The sequence below is a fragment of the Nanorana parkeri genome, unplaced genomic scaffold (genome assembly GCF_000935625.1).
Source record: "Nanorana parkeri isolate BGI_ZX_2015 unplaced genomic scaffold, ASM93562v1 scaffold244, whole genome shotgun sequence".
Lineage (NCBI taxonomy): Eukaryota > Metazoa > Chordata > Amphibia > Anura > Dicroglossidae > Nanorana > Nanorana parkeri.
The window spans coordinates 480,547-502,357 of NW_017306512.1; the positions used below are offsets into that span (position 1 = coordinate 480,547).

At 40.9% G+C, this 21,811-nt stretch overlaps 1 protein-coding gene across 2 annotated transcripts in view; it reads left to right on the top strand.

Moving 5' to 3' along the window:
• The window catches only part of ANO4 (anoctamin 4), a 146,659-nt gene extending 129,530 nt beyond the window's left edge, over positions 1 to 17,129 (top strand). For both annotated transcript variants that reach the window (XM_018556656.1, XM_018556658.1), the window contains 5 exons: positions 7,491 to 7,638; positions 10,031 to 10,150; positions 10,659 to 10,764; positions 14,671 to 14,873; positions 16,554 to 17,129. In XM_018556656.1, the coding sequence (XP_018412158.1) occupies positions 7,491 to 7,638; positions 10,031 to 10,150; positions 10,659 to 10,764; positions 14,671 to 14,862 (566 nt within the window). In that variant the 3' untranslated portion in view covers positions 14,863 to 14,873; positions 16,554 to 17,129. The remainder of the gene's footprint in view (positions 1 to 7,490; positions 7,639 to 10,030; positions 10,151 to 10,658; positions 10,765 to 14,670; positions 14,874 to 16,553) is intronic.
• The last annotated feature ends 4,682 nt before the right edge of the window (positions 17,130 to 21,811 follow it).

The following is a 21,811-nucleotide window of genomic DNA, read 5'->3' on the forward strand; positions in this document are numbered from 1 at the left end:
GCTATGTATCTGAAAACATTAGACAGATGAAATCACTGATGCAGATGGAAAAAAGTCATCATAAGTTACTGCACAATTTGTATCCTTTGAAAAATGGATACGCTAATTATATCATAGTGTTTTTTTTTTTAAAAATTAGACTTTTGTTTAAAAAAAAATAATAATACAGTTACCTCTGATATAGTTGGATTGTTCTGATTTAAAGAACAGTGACACAGGGAATTTATCATACAGTGCTTAACAAAAGGTTCTATGCACTTGGTTAAGCACTGTAGAATATGATTTTGCATTATGAATGTATATAAACTTGCTGTCTTGCTTGTAGCATTAGGTCATCTTTTCACATTTATTGTGTATATATTTTATATGTTATATATTTCATCTAATACATACACTGTATTGGAGGTCAACTTGGACCTTAAAAATATTTGTATTGGAGGTATTACAGGTCAACTTGGACCATTATAAATGTTTTATGTGGTCATGAACACCTTTGTGACTGTTGTACAATATGGGGTACATTATTCTGATTACATTTGCTTTAATGGTATTTGATGGGTTATTCTTTGATTTTCTTTGGCCTTCTTAGATGGGCACTTTGTTCATTAGATTTTACTTACATAAAACCAGTGTGCTATCATGCATTCTTACTTTCAAAGACTGGGCTGCTGCCGGGACCTCGGGTATTAGATTGTCCATTGGAACCAATTGTTCTGATTTTTCATTCAATTACTACCATGAGATCAATCTCAGTAGTCACAAAAAAGTTTGTTTTAGTCTGGCCACAAATCCTACCTTCGAATTGTCTCCCTTACAATTTCCAGCAACTGTATAGTGCAAGCTGATTGGGATATATATCCTAAAGATATTTGTACTGAGAGAAAGTAGGCTGCCATTCCTGGCTTGTTAGTTGAATGGCCATCATGTTGATCCAATGACCATCAGTTCATGTTATCTAGTCTAGAAAAGGTTGTTGGTAGATCTAAAGGAGACTGTACAATCAGATTGTAATGTGCGTGGTGAGCTTATGATAGTAATGAAGCCATTGGATCAGTATAACAGCCTGAATACTAGCACATCTTTCTTTCTAACAATACTGTTTCCCTCTATAATTATTTTTATAGGCATGCATTTATTTATGGTGCCCACAAATAAATTAGGTTCAGACCAGCTTAGTAGGCCTAGCAACATTCTCACACTTAAGCAGAAGCCAAGAGCAGTTATTCCTTGTATACAAAGGCTCAGCTTGTATAAGAGCAGTGGGTATGGCAAGTGCTTACAAAACATTTGCAAAGTTTTCTTCAAGCTTTGGGCAGCTTTATTGAAACCTTTAGTGCTGGTTCACACCTGGGCGTTTTTCAGCGCTGATCGAAGCGCTGAAAAACGCTCAGCAAGTGAAATCCCATAATTTCCTATGGGCATGGTTCCCACCTGGGCGTATTTCAGCGCTTAGAAACGCGCTGAAAAACGTCCTACGCCCAAACAAGTACAGGTGCTTCTTTTGGGGCGTATTTCCGAGCGTATCCATTGGTATTCCTGAGTGTGGCTCGGGGTTAACAAAGCGGTAACCCAGAGCCACACTCGGGAATACAGCGCAGTTCTTACCTTGTCGGCGATCCCCGCTGTGTCCTCCAGCCGCTGCCGTCTTCCGGGTTCCATCCCTTGCGAGCGTCCGTATCGCAGGGGTGCGGAACCGGTGGGAAGTTTGAAAGTTAAAAAAAAAAACCCTGAAAAAAAGATAGAAAATAAAAGGAAAAAAAAAATCATACCGCTAGGGAGGTGTAAAAGCGAGCGTCGAATGCGCGTTTCACAGAACTAAAAAACGTGCTAAACATTTGCTGAAAAAACACGCATAAAACGCGCCTATAGCAACGCCCAGGTGTGAACCCAGCCTTAATGTAAACCCATGCTTTAACCATACACTAATGTATTTACATATTATGAACACGCAGTAAAAGCACTTCAAAACAAGCTCACTCACTCACCTCTGTATATACTGTATATGTTTTGTACAGAAAACAAATTACTTCACACTACAAGCAGAGCTAAGTGAGGGCTTGTTTTAAAGCTCTTTTGCTGCTTTGTAAAGGAGAACTATGAGGTGAGTGCTTTTCACTCACCTCATAGTTCTAGCCGACCTGTGACAATGAGACTGTCACAGGTCGGCTCAGTAGATCGGGAAGTGAGCGAACACATACCGGCGCTCGCTCACTTCTCGATCCTGTCACAGCTCTCTGCCGTGACAGGGGAGGGGCTGGATTCCCCCCTCCCCGCTCTGATCCACCAGCGCTGACTGGCAGAACGGACGGGGGAGGGGGCGGGTACAGCTGGCTCTGCCTCTAGATAGACAGAGCCAGCTGTCACTCACGCAGCTGGGCGGATCTCAACATCAATGTCGGGATCCACTCCGGCTGTGGCGTCTCAGTATACAGCTCGCGGTATACTGAGCTTAGGGTGACGGGAGGACGCTAGTTTGTGTCCTCCCGTTACCCTAAGGAGAACTATGGGGAAAAGCCCTAACCCCATAGTTCTCCTTTAAGGATATTTAAATAGCTTAATGTTCATAGCCTGGGCACAGGTCTGCTTTAAAGCTCCCTTCAACTCACAGTAGCTCCCTTCAAATCAACATCACAGTGCAGGTCACCACACCATGTATGAACGGGCACTTAGAGAAATAGCAGTGGGTTGAAAAACCTTTTCCTCTTGCTGTCAGTGTTTGCTCCCAGCCTCTTCTTCTTCTGGATTCCATATTATAGACAGGAATGCTCGGGACCCACACATTTATGTTTATGCTGAAGCCTGCTTCCATAGACATTCAGGATTTTGATGGCAGCTTTAGGTCTAAATTGACAGATTTCATTATAATGTAATAAGATGTTATAATCAAATACATTTAGTCAATTAGGTATTAAAGAAGGGCTACCAGTAGTTAATTCGGTAATTAATTATTTAGAGTGGGTCAGTAAATTATTGGAACATGTGTTTGTTAATTACTTGTTACTTTTAATTACCTGTGTTCATTTGATTAGCCAGTCAATATACCATTTACATTATTTAATTTGGTTAATTAATGTCTTGGTATGTTCTACATTCTAATTCACTTTAATTGACTGGGTGGATTTGCTCATTTTGATAATTTAGTGGATTGGAGTAGTCATAAAAATTGATAAGGATTTTACCAATTTTATTAATTTTAATAATTTAAAAAAAAATGTTTTAAAAATGTTTAAACAATTTAAGTTCAGTATTGAGCTTTGTCAATAGAATCGTTTTATTTAAAATTTTTAATTTAAATTTAAAAACTGTGTTACAAAGCTAAAGTACAGCACCAAAAAGTCCCTTTAATGTACAACCCTTATTCACGTACTATATACCAGAGTAGTTTGTAGTTGAAATAACAGATATGTGGGGTCTCCACAATTAACTGGAGAGAGACTTGTAGTAAAATCATACGTAAAACAGCTAATAAGTACATTTTCTAACAATCTTGGCAATCAAATATAAATAAATATGTAAAAAATAAATCAATGATAGGTATATTTCAAACAAACTACTATAAAAAAACAAACCTCCTGTAAGAACAATGTAAAAATCACATAAAAAAAGTTTAAAAATAAATATTATCAGAAGCAGTGGCCATAATAAATATTCATCAAAAAAGTACATTCTGGACACACAGGTTTTCAGTTTCTCCCAGACATGAAGAGATAAAGTGAATCCAAACCAAATTAAATATACACTAATTTGTCAAAAGTATTGGGACACCTGCCTTTGCACGCACATGAACTTTAACCTCCCTGGCGGTATTATTTTTAATTTTTTTCACGTCATTTTTCGGTCTATTTTTTTTTCGAATTGTTTTTGTCTTTGTCGTTTTTTTTTTAATATGCCGCCGGTTCCGCCCCCCTGCGACGCGTACGCTCGCAAGGGACGGAACCCGGAAGACGGAAGTCGGCATCGGCCGCAGAACACGGCTCGGGGAACAAGGTAAGTAAATGCTATGCAGCATTTGCGAGTGTAGCTCGGGGTTATCGCTTATGGTATGGAAAAGTAACCCCGAGCTACACTCGGGAATACCGCCAGGGAGGTTAATGTCATCCCAGTCTCAGTCCGTAGGGTTCAATATTGGGTTGGCTCACCCTTTGCAGCTATAACAGCTTCAACTCTTCTGGGAAGGCTGTCCACAAGGATTAGGAGTGTGTCTATGGGAATGTTTGACCATTCTTCTAGAAGCGCATTTGTGAGGTCAGGTACTGATGTTGGGCGAGAAGGCCTGGCTCACAGTCTCCGCTCTAATTCATCCCAAAGGTGTTCTATCGGGTTGAGGTCAGGACTCTGTGCAGGCCAGTCAAGTTCCTCCACCCCAAACTCGCTCATCCATGTCTTTATGGACCTTGCTTTGTGCACTGGTGGGCAGTCATGTTGGAACAGGAAGGGGTCATCCCCAAACTGTTTCCACAAAGTTGGGGGCATGAAATTGTCCAAAATGTCTTGGTATGCTGATGTCTTAAGAGTTCCCTTCACTGGAACTAAGGGGCCAAGCCCAACCCCTGAAAAACAACCCCACACCATAATCCCCCCTCCACCAAACTTTACACTAGGCACAATGCAGTCAGGCAAGTACCGTTCTCCTCCTCCTAGTGTTGTCACCTAGGACAGAAATACAGAACACTTCCCCTCTCCTTGTCCGTTTTCCCATCTGCGCTGTGTGATCAGTGAGACAGGAGCCCTGTACTCACAGTGTTTTCTGTCTCAGCTGTCACAAGCAGAGCACAGGCAATCGAGCACAATGCTGTGCTCGATTTTCTGTATTGGAGGGCAGGCTTCAAAGAGAACCTGTCACCTCCAAACAGGGCCGCCGTCAGGGGGGTACAACCGACACTCAAGTAAGGGGCCCGCCCAGCCTCAGGGGCCCGCAAACCTTACCTGGGTGACGGCCGTACAGGTGACTGAAGGTGGCCGGGCCCCTCAGCACCGTAGGAAGCCGGGGCCCGCACACTCCACATCGTATCCTCGAATGCTGTGCTAGCCTCCGGTGTCCCCCCTGTGTCCACTGCACATTAGGTTTTTAAACATGGCCGCCGCGAGTAGCACACTTTTAATGAGTGTGTGTATTTATTTATTTTTTAATGAAGCTATGTGTGTGTTTTTTAATGAGTGTGTGATATGTGTGTGATGTGTGTGTTTTTTTCAACCATGATTGCTGTTTAAATACAACTGATCCGGCGTCTGTATAGACGCCGGATAGCTTGTACAATACGGTGCCGTGTCCCCCTCTGCAGCCGCCGGTGCTGCCATCAGCTTCCCGGGCTCATCTGTCCCTCGTGTGAGCCCGGGGTACGTGTAGGGTCTCCACTGACAGATCAGAGGAGAGATCAGCAGCTTCTAGCCACGGATCTCTCCTCCGATCACTGAACATCGGAAGGGAGGTGCATTTCATCACTTCTGGTGTCACTGGGCACAGTCTCCGGCTCCTAGAGCCACAAGAAGAAGCTGATGAAGCAGATCTCGGCTTCATCAGCTTCTTTGGAGTCCCTAGGTGACACTAGGGGTCTGCAAGACCCCTGATGTCTCCATAAAGAGGACCTGTCACATTATATTTGCTCTTACATAGGGGACTTGTATCCTATGTGATAGCAATAAAGCTGAGTGTGAAAAATGTTTTTAAAAATTAAAGTAACAATAAAAAAATTAAGAAATGTTTTTTTAACCACTTGAAGCTGGCGGTGTTACACACCCCCTTCCTGGCCAGGCCATTTTTCAGTATTTAGCGCTGCAGTACTTTGAATGGCATTTATTCCGTCATGCAACGCTGTACTGAAACTAATTTTGTACTATTTTTTGGGGGACTCATGGAGCTTTCGTTTGGTGGTGTTTAATATTACCAAAATGTAAAAAAAACAAAACTGTTCTCCTATAATAAATTATAAAACATTTATTATTAACCAATTTTTTGGTAAAATATAAAAGGCGGGGTCACGTCGGGTAAAAAGACAGCAAACATGTTAAAGGAGAACTATGAGGTGAGTGCTTTTCACTCCCCTCATAGTTCTAGCTGACCTGTGACAATAAGACTGTCACAGGTCGTCTGAGTAGATCGGGAGGTGACCGAACACATACCGTCGCTCGCTCACCTCTCGATCCTGTCAAGGCTCTCTGCCGTGACAGGGGAGGGACTGTATTCCCCCCTCCCCACTCCGATCCGCCAGCGCTGACTGGCGGAACAGACTGGGGAGGGGCGGTTACAGCTGGCTCTGCCTCTAGATAGGCAGAGCCAGCTGTCAGTCACGCAGCTGGGCGGATCCCGGCATAATTGTCGGGATCCACTTCAGCTGCGGCGTCTCAGTATACTGAGCCTAGGGTAACGGGAGGACGCTAGTTTGTGTCCTCCCGTTACCCTAAGGAGAACTATGGGGAAAAGCCTTAACCCCATAGTTCTCCTTTAAGCCTTAAAATTGTGTGTGTGCGCGAAACCTCAAAAAACGACAATATCAAACATTTTAGAGTGTAAGCTCCTATGTGCAGAGACTAATGTGACTGGCTCAGTGTGGCGGCGGTGCGGGGGGGGCCCAGGCCTAAAGCTGTGTAAGGGGCCCCGAAATTTGTGATGGCTGCCCTGCCTCCAAACACTATCGCATAGGGGCTTGCCCTGTGTGATATCAATAAAGTTAAGTGAAAAAAAATAATAGCATAAATAAGAATGAAAAAATTATGTGATAAAAAGGAAAAAATAATGAAATAAATAAAAATTTAAAATATTTAAAACCAACCCCGCTTACCTGGCCATCTGCATGCGAATAAACGCACTCATAGTGCATTGTGTGTATGCGCTGAGTGCTGCTCCCATTCCACTGTGTGCCATATTGTGGTAGTCAGGCAGCAGCGCTCTCTAACATGCACAATGTGCATTAAAGGGTAAGTTCATTTTCTCAAGTAATTTTGGGAAATGGAATTACCCCTCCAGCTATACTTACCTTACGGTGAGTGGTCCTTCCCCTCTGCCGCTACGGGTGTACAAAGCAGTCCTGCGCTATGGATTTTGAATATTGCTTGCAAATTGCCAGCACTCAGGTGACTGCGCTGACCAATGAGAAGCGCTTCTTAGCACAGTTAAATACCATTTAGGTTAAAAATATTTTTTGTATCACGACAAGTTAATTGTCATGAGAGACAAGTAGATTGGGCCCCCAATTTAGTCCATGTACAAGTAGTTTTCTAAAAACTTTCCACACCCCTGCACAGGAGGAGCTGTTCTGTAGTCAAAATGGAAAGAGCTAGGAACAATGTAACTGATGACAACCATCACAGGCAGAGTGTTAATTAGGTCATCAGTAAGATTTCTTACAAGATATATATGTGTTTGCCCTTATAAGACAGCTATCACAAAACTCAATGGTATATTTATCAGACCAAAAAAGTCCATTGTTAGGCCTCATGTACCCCTTAAAATGATATTTTTTCGCTTTCTTTCTTATTATTGTCTTGAACAGGTATCTGGTATGGGATTCTCGAAGGCATCGGGATTCTGTCTGTTATTACCAATGCATTTGTTATAGCGGTGACCTCAGACTTCATCCCTCGGCTGGTGTATGCTTACAAATATGGACCTTGTGCTGGTCTAGGACAAGCTGGAGAAAAGTACAGTAATAGCCTAAAAATATTATGATATTTAACCTCCGTGTAAAGATTTTTATGTTTTTGTGATCTTTGCTTCAATTTTTTTTGTTATGCTTATTTGACTATCCTGCTTCAAGTATAACAGATCTTATAGAACTGTATGTAAAGCCAAATAATTTCTATTTAATTTTAGATAGAGTAGGGAGGGGTTAAAGCCTCTATCATGTTATTGTTTGCTACCTGTGTCCCACTGGGCACATGTCCCTTCACTTGCTGTCTTGGAGAGGCAAAAGGAAAGGAGAGGAAATCTCTCCAAAGTGAACAGAATTCACATCTTAGTTGTCACAGGATCGGTTGTCCCCATTGGGGGATTCTCCCTTACTTCTTCCTCTGCTGAAAACGTGCTTGGAAGGGAAAATTTCCCTAACGGACACAATAAAACCTAACAAAGGGTCTAATCTTTTTTTTTTCTGTTACACATTCATATAGAGATCTGTAAATGTAATGTTCTTCTGTTTATCACTAACACAGAACAAGTATGTTGATCAGGTGTTCTGACTAGGTGCATGCTGGTTCAAGGTGATTCTTAATAATTGAAGCAGAGACAGTTAGGCAACAATTTCAGAAGAAGAATGTCAATGTCTACCTTCTTATTTCTTCATTTTTTATTGACAGGTGCATTTTGCCTGCATTTGACCTGCTTCAAGCAGGTTTTGCATTCCCGTAGACTTGTAAGGAACCCATGTGAAGCTCACCCAAAAGCTCGCTGGATCATTTAAAAGCACGTCGTTGGATCAGTCCCTTAACTTTATAGAGAGGGAGTCTGTTTTTCAGGTCTCACCTGACTTAGGGGCTTACTTTGAGACAAGGGAGCAGTAATGAACAATTAATGAGCATCACTGTGAAGTAGAAAAAAGCCTTCCTGTGTAATAAGCAACTATGAATACTCCCATGTGCATATATACAAACTATTCCCAGAAAGCTCTGTAATAAGATCATTTATAGTTAGGCCTTGTTCACATGGCCTTCAGCTTGTATAGATCGAGCTTTTACAAAGCATTTGCAGAGCTTTCGTCAAGCTTAGTTGAAGCACTAAGAGTATTATTCATCTCCAGTTTCAGAATATTAAACACAGATCTTATTTGCAATGCTGACTGTTAAGCAATTATAAAACTATTAAACAAGCTGCTAGCAGGCTGAAGTGGGCTATAGCACTACATGCATCTTATTGAAAACCTGATGAAGCCTGCTAGCAGCTTGCTTAAATTAATGGTCATTACACACATTAGGATTTGTGTTTAACATTCCCAAACTGGAACTGAAGAGTTCTTCAAAGGCTTCAACAAAGCTGCTCGAAGTTCACGCACCCACTCTAAGTTCTTTTCATCATGAGGTAGGACTTTCGTGCCACTGTTCCTTATTGCAAGAGTTTCACCTTGGTTGGGCCTTGTTGCCGCCTACAGTGACTGCCTCCAGCCTTTTGAACCTTTCCTGCTTCCAGCATTTGGTTCATAAGTGCTCAAGGTTTTTTCTTGCTATTTGGAGTTGTTCCCCTTGTAGTGCAACATATTGAATCCCAAACACAAGAGGAGAAGTCCTACTAAATCTGATCTTTTCAACTAACAAATCACTAATGTTTCTGGAGTGGCCTGCAGTGTTCCCAGCCAAAAACCTCAAAAGCCTGGAAAGTTGTCCCCTGTTTGAGTCTTTACATTCCTCCTTGGCAAAGGCAGGTGTGGTCCCCTCCTTGGTTTTAACCAGGAGGATTTTACCGCACTTATTTTACCGCAGAATTTTATGAGCTAAACTGCGATTTTAATTGCTGGCTCTGAGCGCAGAGGACATAAGCATACCTTAAAACCTTCCCATGGAGAATCATTATGTTATCTGCTTGCAGTCTTAGTGGCTTCTGAACCGTTGGTTGCAGAGGCTCTATCTGATCAAGAGTCTCAAATATCCTTGCCGGACGAGGTTGTCCATAAGGAGTCGCAGGCAACAACCATTACACCGAGGCTTGGAAGGAACCATTTTGTTTCTTATTGATGCAGTGTGTGCCAACCTAAAGTTGGAAGTGCAGCGTATAGCTCTTACTAGTTCTACTACAAGTCTAAGGTCCATCAGAGGCCCAAAGACTACTAAAACCATTACCATGCACACACTATTTCCAGACATTCTGTGGGCTGGCTGGAGAACTCCTTAAAAATTGTTCACTCCTCCCAATGGTTTTGCGGTCCAATACCCATTTGAAGAAGCCTTTATTAAGAAGTGAATTGTTCCCACAGGTTGTTTAGCCTAATATATTTATGTTTACTTATTGGGTTCTCATATCCACAGTATTAAGTCCATTTAAAAGTGAATTTAGAGTGTATTTATAACACGTGCACTAACTTGTTTTTTTTTTTTGTTTGAAAAGGTGCATGGTCGGGTATGTAAATGCAAGCCTTTCTGTCTTCCTAGTAAATAATTTTGAGAATCGCTCAGATTCTGAGTTTCATGCAAGAAGATTTAATGGCTCACCTGTAAAATATTGCCGGTAAGAAAAATGTATTCTGGATTTCCAATATTCTGTTCACAAGAAATAGCTTCTGCTCATCTGTTAGAAATTACTTTACTCTTTCAGTACAATATTTTCATCAAATCCCCAGCTATGACTTAACAAATATTAGATCCTGCCTTAGATTGTTATCATATATTTCTATGAATTATTAATTGCGCCAATACTTCTTCAGAATTAGTTTGGACAAAAGATAAGTTGTTGAACATTGTAAGCAATCAGCTCACTGACAAACAAGCAGGTGTTCCAGCAGTTGCAGCCTGAGCCAGTATTCGCTCTCATCCGCCATGTATGGCCTAGCAGAATGATCTTATGTGGTCCCTTGTGCTTGTTCATGTTACATTAAAACTGCAATGTACTGCTATGTCTTCCTTTCCTCCATTTCTAATATATCAGCCCTCTTTTATAAATGTACCTTGATGTTTGATTGCCTGAGATTTCCTTCATGCACTTTTCTCACCTGGTAAAAAATGTTCCATGTTCACAGGTACCGAGACTACAGAAATCCACCTCATGGTCCTGAGCCCTATGCTTATACTCTGCAGTTCTGGCATGTTCTTGCTGCACGCTTAGCTTTCATCATTGTATTTGAGGTAAGATTACATAAGCTTTATATTTAAGGTCTGTACATTGCTGATACATAAAGACTAATATAGAGGAAAGTGGACTTGCTGCAAGAAACAAACGGGGAGATGTTATTTTCTGTTTATGGCTTCTAGTATTATAAAGAGTTATCATGCTGGCATAGCTTGGCTATATATGTGGATTTATTGGCCATGGTAAATGCAAGAGAGGTTTTGGTATGTGCAATTAAAATGTATCTGTAGTCAAAAGATGTTTTGTTTTGGATAGATTGGCGATGAGTTAGATTATCTCAGGTTTTTATTGCGGTGTCCCCGATGGGTGAAATCATCCCTCTCTTTGTCCTACTGACATTGCCACTGGGACAGTAAGTAATAGGAAACCTAAAATTATGCCAATGTACCCAATAGAATACCGTATATACCCGAGTATAAGCCGACCCGAATATAAGCCGAGGTACCTAATTTTACCACAAAAAACTGGGAAAAATTGAAAATCTCGAGTATATACGGTATTTAAAAAAGCCTGACAGTGATTGTTAAAGGAGAACTATGAAGTGAGTCATTTACATTCATCCTCATAGTTAGAGCCGACGTGTGACATTGAAACTGTCACACGGTGGCTCTATTGATCAGGAAGTGAGCAAACACATAGCATCGCTCACTCACTTCCCGATCATCTCCCTGCAGAGAGCGTTGACTGTCAGTCACTGCTCCCCGCAGAGATTCCCCCCTCCCCTCTCCGATCCTCCAGCACTGGCTGGAGGAACGGAGAGGGGAGGGAGCGGGCACAGCTGTGTCTGCCTCTATATAGGCAGAACCCGCTGTCAATCAGCCAGCTGGGTGGATCTCGACAGTAATGTTGGGATCTGTCCTGGCTGCGGCGCTCTCAGTATAGAGTGGGCAATAGCCTGCTCTATACTGAGCTTTGGGTCACGGGAGGACGTTAGTATATATCCTCCTGTGACCCCTACTGTGGTCTATTTGTTGTGTTCCCAATCTGCAGCTATATAGGAAACCAAATCCTTCATCCTGCGTTGTTTCATGTATTACCATGTGTTGCATTAGGGCAGCTTATTCATTTTGTGTTTATAACACAGGTTATAAAACACTTGCAACTTATTTTCCAATTTAATACACAACAATGCCGTGTATAGATCTGTGTGTTGTGGTGCCCTGTATGTGTGCTTTGGGCTGCAAATTAAAAAAAACTTCAGCGAAGGGCAATGCACATACAGTATACAGTGCTGTATACACCTTATAACCCCATCCTATCACAATGCGTGGTTCCATCCTCATGGCCTTGGCAATCTGTCTTTGCTTAGTCCTGCTTTCTTAAGTAGGTCTCATATTGTAGCAAACAGTCTCTTTGAAAAGTATAAATATAGTCAGATGCAATTGATGGAGGTGCCCTCCGCACACCTTTCAGCAGTCCCGGCCAACAATCAAATAAATGGTGCTCGAAGTAACTTCACGGATGGCACCGTGCAAAACACAAGATTGAAGAAAATAGGTCACCAGCACTCCATAAGTTAAAATGAATGAGTCCTTTTAATGGACAATGATGTCACAGAAATCCAACATGAGCCGACGTTTCGGGGCCACACAGGGTCCCTTCTTCAAGGCAAGAGATGTGACCTTGCCTTGAAGAAGGGACCCTGTGTGGCCCCGAAACGTCGGCTCATGTTGGATTTCTGTGACATCATTGTCCATTAAAAGGACTCATTCATTTTAACTTATGGAGTGCTGGTGACCTATTTTCTTCAATCTTATAAATATAGTCAGCCGCATACACACAAGGGTTAGTTGTTGAATTCTTCATCTCTTATGAGCAAGATTTAAAATCTATATTTAGTTCAGGACTAATTGTATTTTCTGAGAACATAATTTCCTACCCTCAATTGTCATCTGTTATATTAATTAATATAACTGTTATTTTTGTACATTCTGAAAGACTGTTACCCATTATAATACATTTATAAATATTCATGAAATGCTTACATTTTCATCAATACTTGGTTTTCTGATTATATAATAGGCAGATGGGTACCTGTAACATTGCATGACAATATACTCAGCCATTCTTACATGAGACATTTTCCCTAAGCTTATTCCAACAATAGCTGTATATTTACTGACTTCTCCAGTATGTTGCACTTAAATAACAATTAGTTGTGATATTCTTAAACGGTTTATATGTTTCTACATTTTGTGTTACCTTGACGAACCCCTCTGTGATAAAAACAACTGGCACATATAAGTGTTTAATTCTGAATTTTGGTCAAAACACTGAATATACACTTGAAATACTTAAGTGTAATATGTGTATAGTATATGTTAACTGTTTAACTAGTGTGGCATTGTGAGGCAATACCACGGTGTTAGGTGGCCTCAAAGTCACCCAGGGTTCTCAGCCAGAGGGGCTGAGTGGCTCCAGGAAGAAAGTACGTGTACCAGGAGAGAACTGCTTTTTCAGTTCTTTCCGGGTTTTCTGGATCATAGTTGGGATCCTGGAGCCAGGAGATTTCTTAGAGCTCTGGGTGGGACGAAATCTCCATTCCTGGGTCCATGCTTTGGTAGTGACCAGCACCTGATTGTGCACATGTGTACATCCCTCATGAAGAGTGTGCTGGGATGTGTTCAGGGCCCCACCTGTGAGTCAGGAGAGCTCCACCCTGGAGTCAGTGTGGAGGCCAGTGCAGCAGGGAGCTGCGGGTTTGTGAACCATATTGAGAGGATTGGCATGTTATTGCCGTTGTCTGGAGGAACCAGACAGTGGCCCTAAAGATTGAGGCCGGAGCAGCAGTGCTGCAAGAGAAACTTATGAAAAGACTGGGACACCTTGAGTGTACGGGACAACTCGAGGATTGGTGAGCCCTTATCTGTTATATGCTACAGCAAGCTATTTATATTGGATTTCGTTTTATCTACCGTTTTGAAAGCAAATAAACTGCATTTTACTTGCACCTCCGGTCTACAGTGGAGTGTCCTTGTTACACTAGCTAGAATATGCGTGATTCTGTTCAGCCACTTTAGTAATTTTTACACATCTGCTTCACTGTGGTGTAACCAGGAGGGTGACACATTTTTCTCTGTTGCACTTGAAGAACACATCCCTGACTCATCCTGCTGATTGAAAGCATTAACCAACAGAAAACGTGCCAGACCAAAAGCATAGAAGAGTCCAAATCACTTTATTGGTTTACAATAAAACAGCCAATGCGTTTAAGGGGCCAAAAAACCTCCCCCTTCAACAGGGCGTAAGGTCTAATAAAACTGGACTCTCTCCTTTATTATTCTGTATAGGTCAAATCTCTACCAATTTTGCCCACATTAGCGGCAGTGGCAGCAGTGTTCCTGGCAAAAGCAAGATGATCTGGCATTCCTTCTGTTGGTTTATGATTTTTAGCGACTTTCTGGGTATTTATTGGAGGGCAGCTCTGTTTGCATACTGCCTAACCAGAGCCAGAGAACTTTCCAAATGTTTCATTTCCCTTCACTGCTGTGTACAAATAAGCATTGAACTCCCTGTGCCTCTTGGATGTATCCCTTGAGGTCATCTCTGTGCTTTCCTCTCCTGTAAGCAAGTCTCCAGCATTAGATTGATAGCACTGTGCAGTGCAGTGCAGTAGAACCTGACTGGATGACACTACTGGTTCTCCCTTTTTAGTGCTGTGCATTTAAAATATTGATATGATACTATCTCCTCAAAATGTGCTATCATAATTGTAACCTTTATCTACTGTTAATGTTTACACACTGCCTCAATGCTAAAATTACAAAAATTAAGTACCCATGACATTATATGAAACAATTGAGAACTGTCTATCACTGCTTGTAGGTGTCAATCATTTTGTAATTCACTTCTATATGTTTAACGTTTTCTACATGACCTTCACCATATTGTTTGTGTTACAGCATCTTGTTTTTTGCATAAAGAATTTGATCTCCTATTTGATACCTGACCTTCCCAAAGACCTGAGGGATCGAATGCGGAGAGAAAAATACCTCATCCAAGAAATGATGTATGAAGCAGAACTGGAAAGAGTGCAGAAAGAGAAGAAAGAGAGGAAGAGAAACGGGAAGTGCCAGAATAACGAGTGGCCCTAACTGTGAATAAAGTGAGACATGATTTCACATTTGCTTGCTGCTCCTATAAGCAGAAGATGTTCACTGTAGGATAATCCTTGCATCTAATTTCTATAGCATTTGTTATAATTTTTAGTGTACTCCCCTATGTAACAAAATGTGGATCCCTGCCTGCCCTAGAAAAGCCAATCTAAAATGTATTCCACTGATAGTTATATTCGTTATAACTGTTAGTGAACTTGAGCTGGGCATGCAAGTTGATGGTGCAATGTAATAATTTTCAGCACAATCATACAAGAATCTTTCCATGTATAGTGTGTAAGCTGTTGTATTTGCAGATCTCAGAGCTTGGATTCCAAGGTGTAGCAACAGGAAGGCTGCCGTTTTCTTTGTCTGATATTCTTTTTTTCACATGTGCTGGTATTCCCCTTAATTCCTCAACCTACATGTACTGAATCCTAAATGTGCATGTCTGGGTTATCTGAGGATCTAGTTATTCTGACCCCTCACTTAGGGCCAGCATAAAGAGAACTTGCAAAGTACTGACTTTTATTTTATGGGGCACAAGGTTCCGGGTAGTCATCCCTACCTTGCTTTGGTAGAACCAGAACAAGTCAGCTGTTCATACACTTGGCTGACTGCATGTTTGTTCCAGGTCAGCACCACAGTAAGCAGTGTTGCAAAGATAAGAATGACTGCAATGGAATCTGCCCATTCAAAAGTAAGAATAAATGGCACCCCCATCTGAGCTTGTAAAACTAATGGGGTTGATTTACTAAAGGCAAATAGGCTGTTCACTTTGGAGGGGAATTTTCCCATAGCTTAATGAATACAATGAAGCTCTACTGACTTCCATCATCCAATCATGTGCAAGCAAAAATGCTCTTTGTTTGTTTTTTTTCCTTTGAAAAAAAGGAATTTGCAAAGAGTACCCAGACTCTTTCAAACTTCCACCTTGAAAATTTCCTTGCAAACTGGGCAACCTATTTGTCTTTAGTAATCAACCCCATTATCTCAAAAGTTAACATTTTTGACTAGCAGATGTGTGCATGGAGTGTAATGCCAAGCAATATGTCAGGACATATTATGCATAAAGAAACATTTTGGTTAGTTAAGTAACTTTCCAATCGCAAAGCAAGTGTCCTAAGTGCTGTACTAGAAAAGAGGAGGTGATATGCTTCAGGGACCTAGGTAGGAATGACAGTAATATTCAAACCTAGTGCATATAGCTGCAAAGAGCTGCAGAAATTAGGGAAATCAGTAAATGTACTGTTTGAAAATGTAAAACTGATGGAGAAGCAGTTACCAAAATCTGGAAAATTAATTTTTTGCACACAGAATAAGACAGCCTCCTTCTTGTGCTGGCAATATTTTGCTGCCTAGTGGTGGATGTCCCAAAACCTCCACAAACATTGGGCAGAATGCAGATTCTAAACCACTGTGCCGCATTGATACCCCAATATTAATGTTAGCAATAGAGGTGAGGAGGCTAGATAAACATCTTGTTTAATGCTCCCCATAAAGGGCACAACCTAAAACTAAATTTCTACCTTTCTATAGAGGCAGCGCTGTGTAGGTGATAGGTTCACTTTATCAAAAGTTAATCTCGCTTTGAGGCACATACTTTACTATTTGTGCCTATATTATTAAAGCTATTCTATATCCAAATTATGTCATTTTCAAGCCACTAACCACTTTGTTTTCTTTTTCAGAGAACAATAACCAGTACCACTGCACTACTTCACAGCCTATTGCATGGAACCCAGATTCAAGCTGCAGTACAGCATTAGTACCCAGCAAGAACTGATCTACTGTGAATACATCTTGCAATGTGATATTGCAGTCTTTCTAGCTAAACAGCAAGCATGTGATCAGTGGAAGACGTCCTCTACCATTTAAACCCGTGTGTAGAAAAGGGACACAGTCGGACATTTTTCCACCTTTTTTGTACCTTTTTCTGCATTTTGCTTCCTGTCTGTTTTACAGATCTATGAATACTCCTGCCACCATTCTTTGGCTCATAGGATATCTTCCATTCGATCACCAGACTTGGAACTGCAACCTTGTTTACAGTGCAACACGTTTTTTGTATTTCAGATATTTCTGAGGAAATTTCTATATTATTGTACATCCTATATAAATGTATATACGTGTACATATTTCCAGGAGCTACATCATTTGTACATAGCCAAAACTAAAGAGAATGTTCAGTTTTAAAACTTTAAATAATGGGTTCTTGAGTATAAATATACATTTTATGCTTGTATAATGTGATGCAATAAATTGAATTATGCATTGGAAATGCTCCTATTTGCTGTCATTCTCCATTTTTGTCACTGCCTGAGTCAGTTATTTTACGAGTAAACATTCTATTAATGTTTGGACAAAAAAAAGCAAAAAAAATGTGGGTATATAAACGTTCACTACTACCACTGGTAAGAATATTACATATTCCTAATTTTGTGGTGGAGCAGCTGCTTGCACCCATTACGGTACCGTAGGACATTTATATCATTGAGGCGCTAGTATGGCAATATGACAAATTATATATCATTCGTAACAAAAGTCTCATCACTCTACTACAATCAAACCATAGAAATTCCCTCACCATATAAAAATATGAATATCTTTATACAGCAAGTTTGGTCAAGAAAGGCAAACTAAGAAAGTAGTTTTACACATAAGGGCTCAACTTCATATATCTTTCTCTGATTTGGATTTATAATGTGACTAGCAAAAATATGTCTTTAAAGATGTTCTGAAGTCATAGCATATACTATTGTCACGGATTGGGACTCCCAGGTATGAACTGGAGTCCGGTATGTGGACCCTTTCCACTACACTGGCAGGGACACTCAGAGAAAAGGGTCCAAGCAGTGTAGGCTGATGACTCCCAGAGCTTGAGTACAAGCAGGGGGACTGAATGAGGCAGTGGAAGTCAGCTAAAGCTGGAAGTTCAAATACAAGGCAGGGTAGGTGGCATGGGATGCTGAGTAGGTGACAGGGGTTCCCCAGGATGGGGAATCTAAGAGCCAGCCGGTATTCGCCAGAGCTCCTGATGGTGGAGATGGGCTTGGCTGCGTGCTGACCCCCAGGTCACAATCCTTTGGTCCACCCAACTCACCTAACAGGTACAGGGTACAAATCAAAGGTTAGGGACAGGCTGAAGACTTCCAGGGACCAAGCGAAGTACAGCGTAGACTGTAGACAGGGATTTCCAAGGACAAAAGGGAAGAACAGGGCAGCCAGTAGACAGGGATTTCCAAGGTCAAAAGGGAAGCACAGGGCAGCCTGTAGACAGGGATTTCCAAGGTCAAAAGGGAAGCACAGGGCAGCCAGTAGACAGGGATTTCCAAGGACAAGCCAAAGGTTCGGTACACGGGAAAACTTCCAGGAATTCAGGGTAAATCACAAATGGAGGACTTGGCAACTAGCTTAGGAAAGCGTTGCTTGGGCAGCGTGCCGTTCGCTGCCCTGAGTTTAAATAGAGACAGAAAGAGGGAGGAGACTGCACTGATTGGCCAAGAAGCTGCATAAGAAACAGCAGGAAAGGTCGGCCGCCTCCTAAAGCTTGCAGACAGGTGCAAGAGTGAGTCCGGTTCAGAGCACATGTCTGGAGGACTACAAGCACCAGCACAGCCCTGCATTCCTGCAAAACCAGGGGTAAGAGATATGTATATACTTGTAGAACTACAAGTAACAGCCCTGCTGCAAGTCTGCAGCTGAACTGTGACAACTATCTTGTTATAACATCAGCATGGTAATAGGAATACATACTAGAGTTGTTTTTGATAATACAATCAAAGCTTACTTGAAGAAATCCCTTTTATGTACTGAGTGCTGCCTTCTGTCTGCCCATCACTTTCATCAACTTCATGGATTCCCCTTTGTATCTCTTTAGCTGCTGCTTGATGTAATGCAATCTCGATTTCTCAAGACTTCAATTTCTATATGATTCCCATCATACATTGCTTCCAGCTAGCAATGATAATGTTACATTGTTCAGCTGTGAAGTTATAGTTCAGAAGGCAGGCTCTGTGAGAGTTGTAAATAATATTTTTTGAACCAGGTCAAACCTACTCCTGTCCAATCTGCATGCCTGCAGGGACCCTGGTGCACAGCAAAGGCTCCTGCTCCACCATCCCACAGACAGGGATGTTCTTAAAATATCACATTTATTATAATTCAGCAGCAAAACAGATTTAGCTGTGGCACAAGGAAGTGTATATTTACAGGGCTGAGTGAAATTGTGTCAGTGTATTGAGGAAGTGCATCCTATGGACATATTCAATAAGTTTACAAACTTCTAGATGGGTATGGTTATTAGGAGTGGGATAGAACGTATAGAAATGTAATATAGATATACAGATTTATTTCTAGTTTTTGACCATAGATGCCCTTTTAACAGGGTGGAATTCCAAAGTCTAAAACATTTTTAGCGTTCATATAGCATGTACCGTATATACTCGAGTATAAGCCGTCCCGAATATAAGCCGAGGTACCTAATTTTACCACAAAAAACTGGGAAAAAATATTGACTCGAATGATTATGCATACAGCATATTATGTAAAGCACAGTCTACCGAGTGGAGTGGTATGGAATATAATGTACACAGTTGAGTGGTGCATAGAACGTACATAGCAGCATAGGAAATGTGGCAAACCAGCGTATGTAAGCAGCATTGCCATGTATATTTTGGGGGAGTCTAAGGTATGCAACATACAACAGGTATGGAGAGTGTTTGTCTAGAGCAGGGGTAGCCAAACTTCGTCCCTCCAGCCTCTGGAAGTCATGCCTGCGGCTGCCAGTCTTGCAATGCCTTATGGGACTCGTAGTTCCACAGCAAACAGAAGTTTGGCTACCACTGGTCTAGAGTATATAACATACAGTGCAGTGTATGGATTGTGGCAGTGACAGCATTTGTTGGATTGGTTGAATTTCTGATTTACAAACGTATAAAAAGTGAATAGAGAGTGAGATTATTGTTGATTACAATTATAGTGGCACCTTTTGTTCCATGTACAGTGATTGTACTTTTTTTGAGAACTATCCATTTATTAATGGTCTATTTCAAATGTGGGAGAAGGAAATAACTATACTTCTGTTTTCCATCATGGTTTCATAAGATACATCTTTGAGACTGCTGTTATGGTGTTAGAGGATATATCACAAGTGACATTGTTAACCCCTTCATGACTGAGCTTGTTTTTAGTTTCTGTTCGTAAATGACTGACACACTTTTGACATTTTTGCTGTGTGATTCTTCCACGTCAGTAATATACTTTCTTACAAAGTGCACCCACACATATTATATATTGTTTTTTAGAGGACAGATAGGGCTACATATTTATATCACATATGTGCGTCTAACGCCTCACTTAGGACAAATAAAATATAAAAAAAGAGGAAAAAACCGTTTAAAAAAAACACTTTTTTCCCAGTTTTGATTTGTAGTATTTTTTTTACAAAACCAGCACAGCTAAAAAAATGCAATAAATACATTCATTTATTTGTCCCTTATTTTATTTTATTTTTTACACATTTTTTTATTTTTTTTACACTTTTCACAATTTTTTTTTTTTTTTACACTTTTCACTTTTTTTTTTAACTTAAAAATGTTATTTTATTTATTTAATTATATCAAGCAGATTTTGTGAATTAATCTCACTGTTACTGCATGATAAATTAATAAATTTTTGGTTATTATCAGGCTGCTTCAAACTTCAGAACAGCCGATAATAAGTTAGTGACACTGATCCTGCAGCAGTTCAGGATTCAGCTGTTACTAAATGTTTTCTGATTGTTGCAACAACGATCAGCAAACAAACATTCTTCTTCCAGGAATAGATACATTGTAGGAATAGACACATTTTGTATCTATTCATGAAGAAAAAAAAAAAAAGCCAGTATAGCTTGAGAGAGATATCTCTCGATCTATACGAGCTGTCAGAATGCCGGCAAAAGCCGGCATCTGTGTCCGCTTTGCTTTGACTCTCAGACACACGATATTAAGGTATCGGGTGTCTGAAAAAGGTTAACCCTTTCATTAATGAATGCCTCTGTAGTAAGGGCATACATTAATGAATGTTAAAAGCTGATTCTCAGCGATTAACAGCCCTCTAAAGCAGCAAATAACTCGTCACGTACAGTGTACGTGACAAGTCATTTGGTCCCTTTGTGGCTGGACGTACAGTGTACGTCTCCCGTCACGAAGGGGTTAATACTTGAGGGTCACATTTTACGTTCAAATAAGGTATATGGCAGCAAACTTCAGAGACCAAATATTTTTAAAGCTGAACTTTAATCTGCTTATATTTTGCCTTACCTGGCCCCTCCATTCTCTCCTCATCAAAATGCTAATACAATTTTTCAATACAACATTTCTATTTTCAATAAATTCCTTATTTAAGTCATAGTGATATCATCACTTTGTCTCTGTGCTTCTTTATGCAATGCAGGCAGATCATAGCTGTGGGATAGGCCAGCAGGTTGCTGTACATAACTTCCTGAAAACATCACAACACCCTGCCTCAATACTTCTCTCAGAGCCCTGAACCCTGATGCAAACAGTGGTTTGGCTCTTGGGAGGAGAAATATTACAAGTGGTTGTTCATAGGCCGGCTGCATTTGCAAGGTAACACCCAAACATGCTGCTGAGCCTCCATGATTGAAAGAATTAAAGTCCATTGAATGAAAGGGGCGGACCAGAGACAGTCAGGTTGGGGAGGAAAGGGTAGATAATGCTGGATGTCCTCCACCCAGTATATAAGGTGAACTTCTATTCTAATTAGTCTAATTCTATCTAATGCAAATTGTAAGAAGCACACAGTGTGCAGTGCAATCAGAGTAAGCAATATCGGTACAGAAGAGGAGCCTGTACAACACTGCATGTCTGAAGGTAAGGCTGCGCAATACTGAAGGTAAAGCTGGATTTCAGATGTAAAGGTCTTTACGCATAATTATAATAAA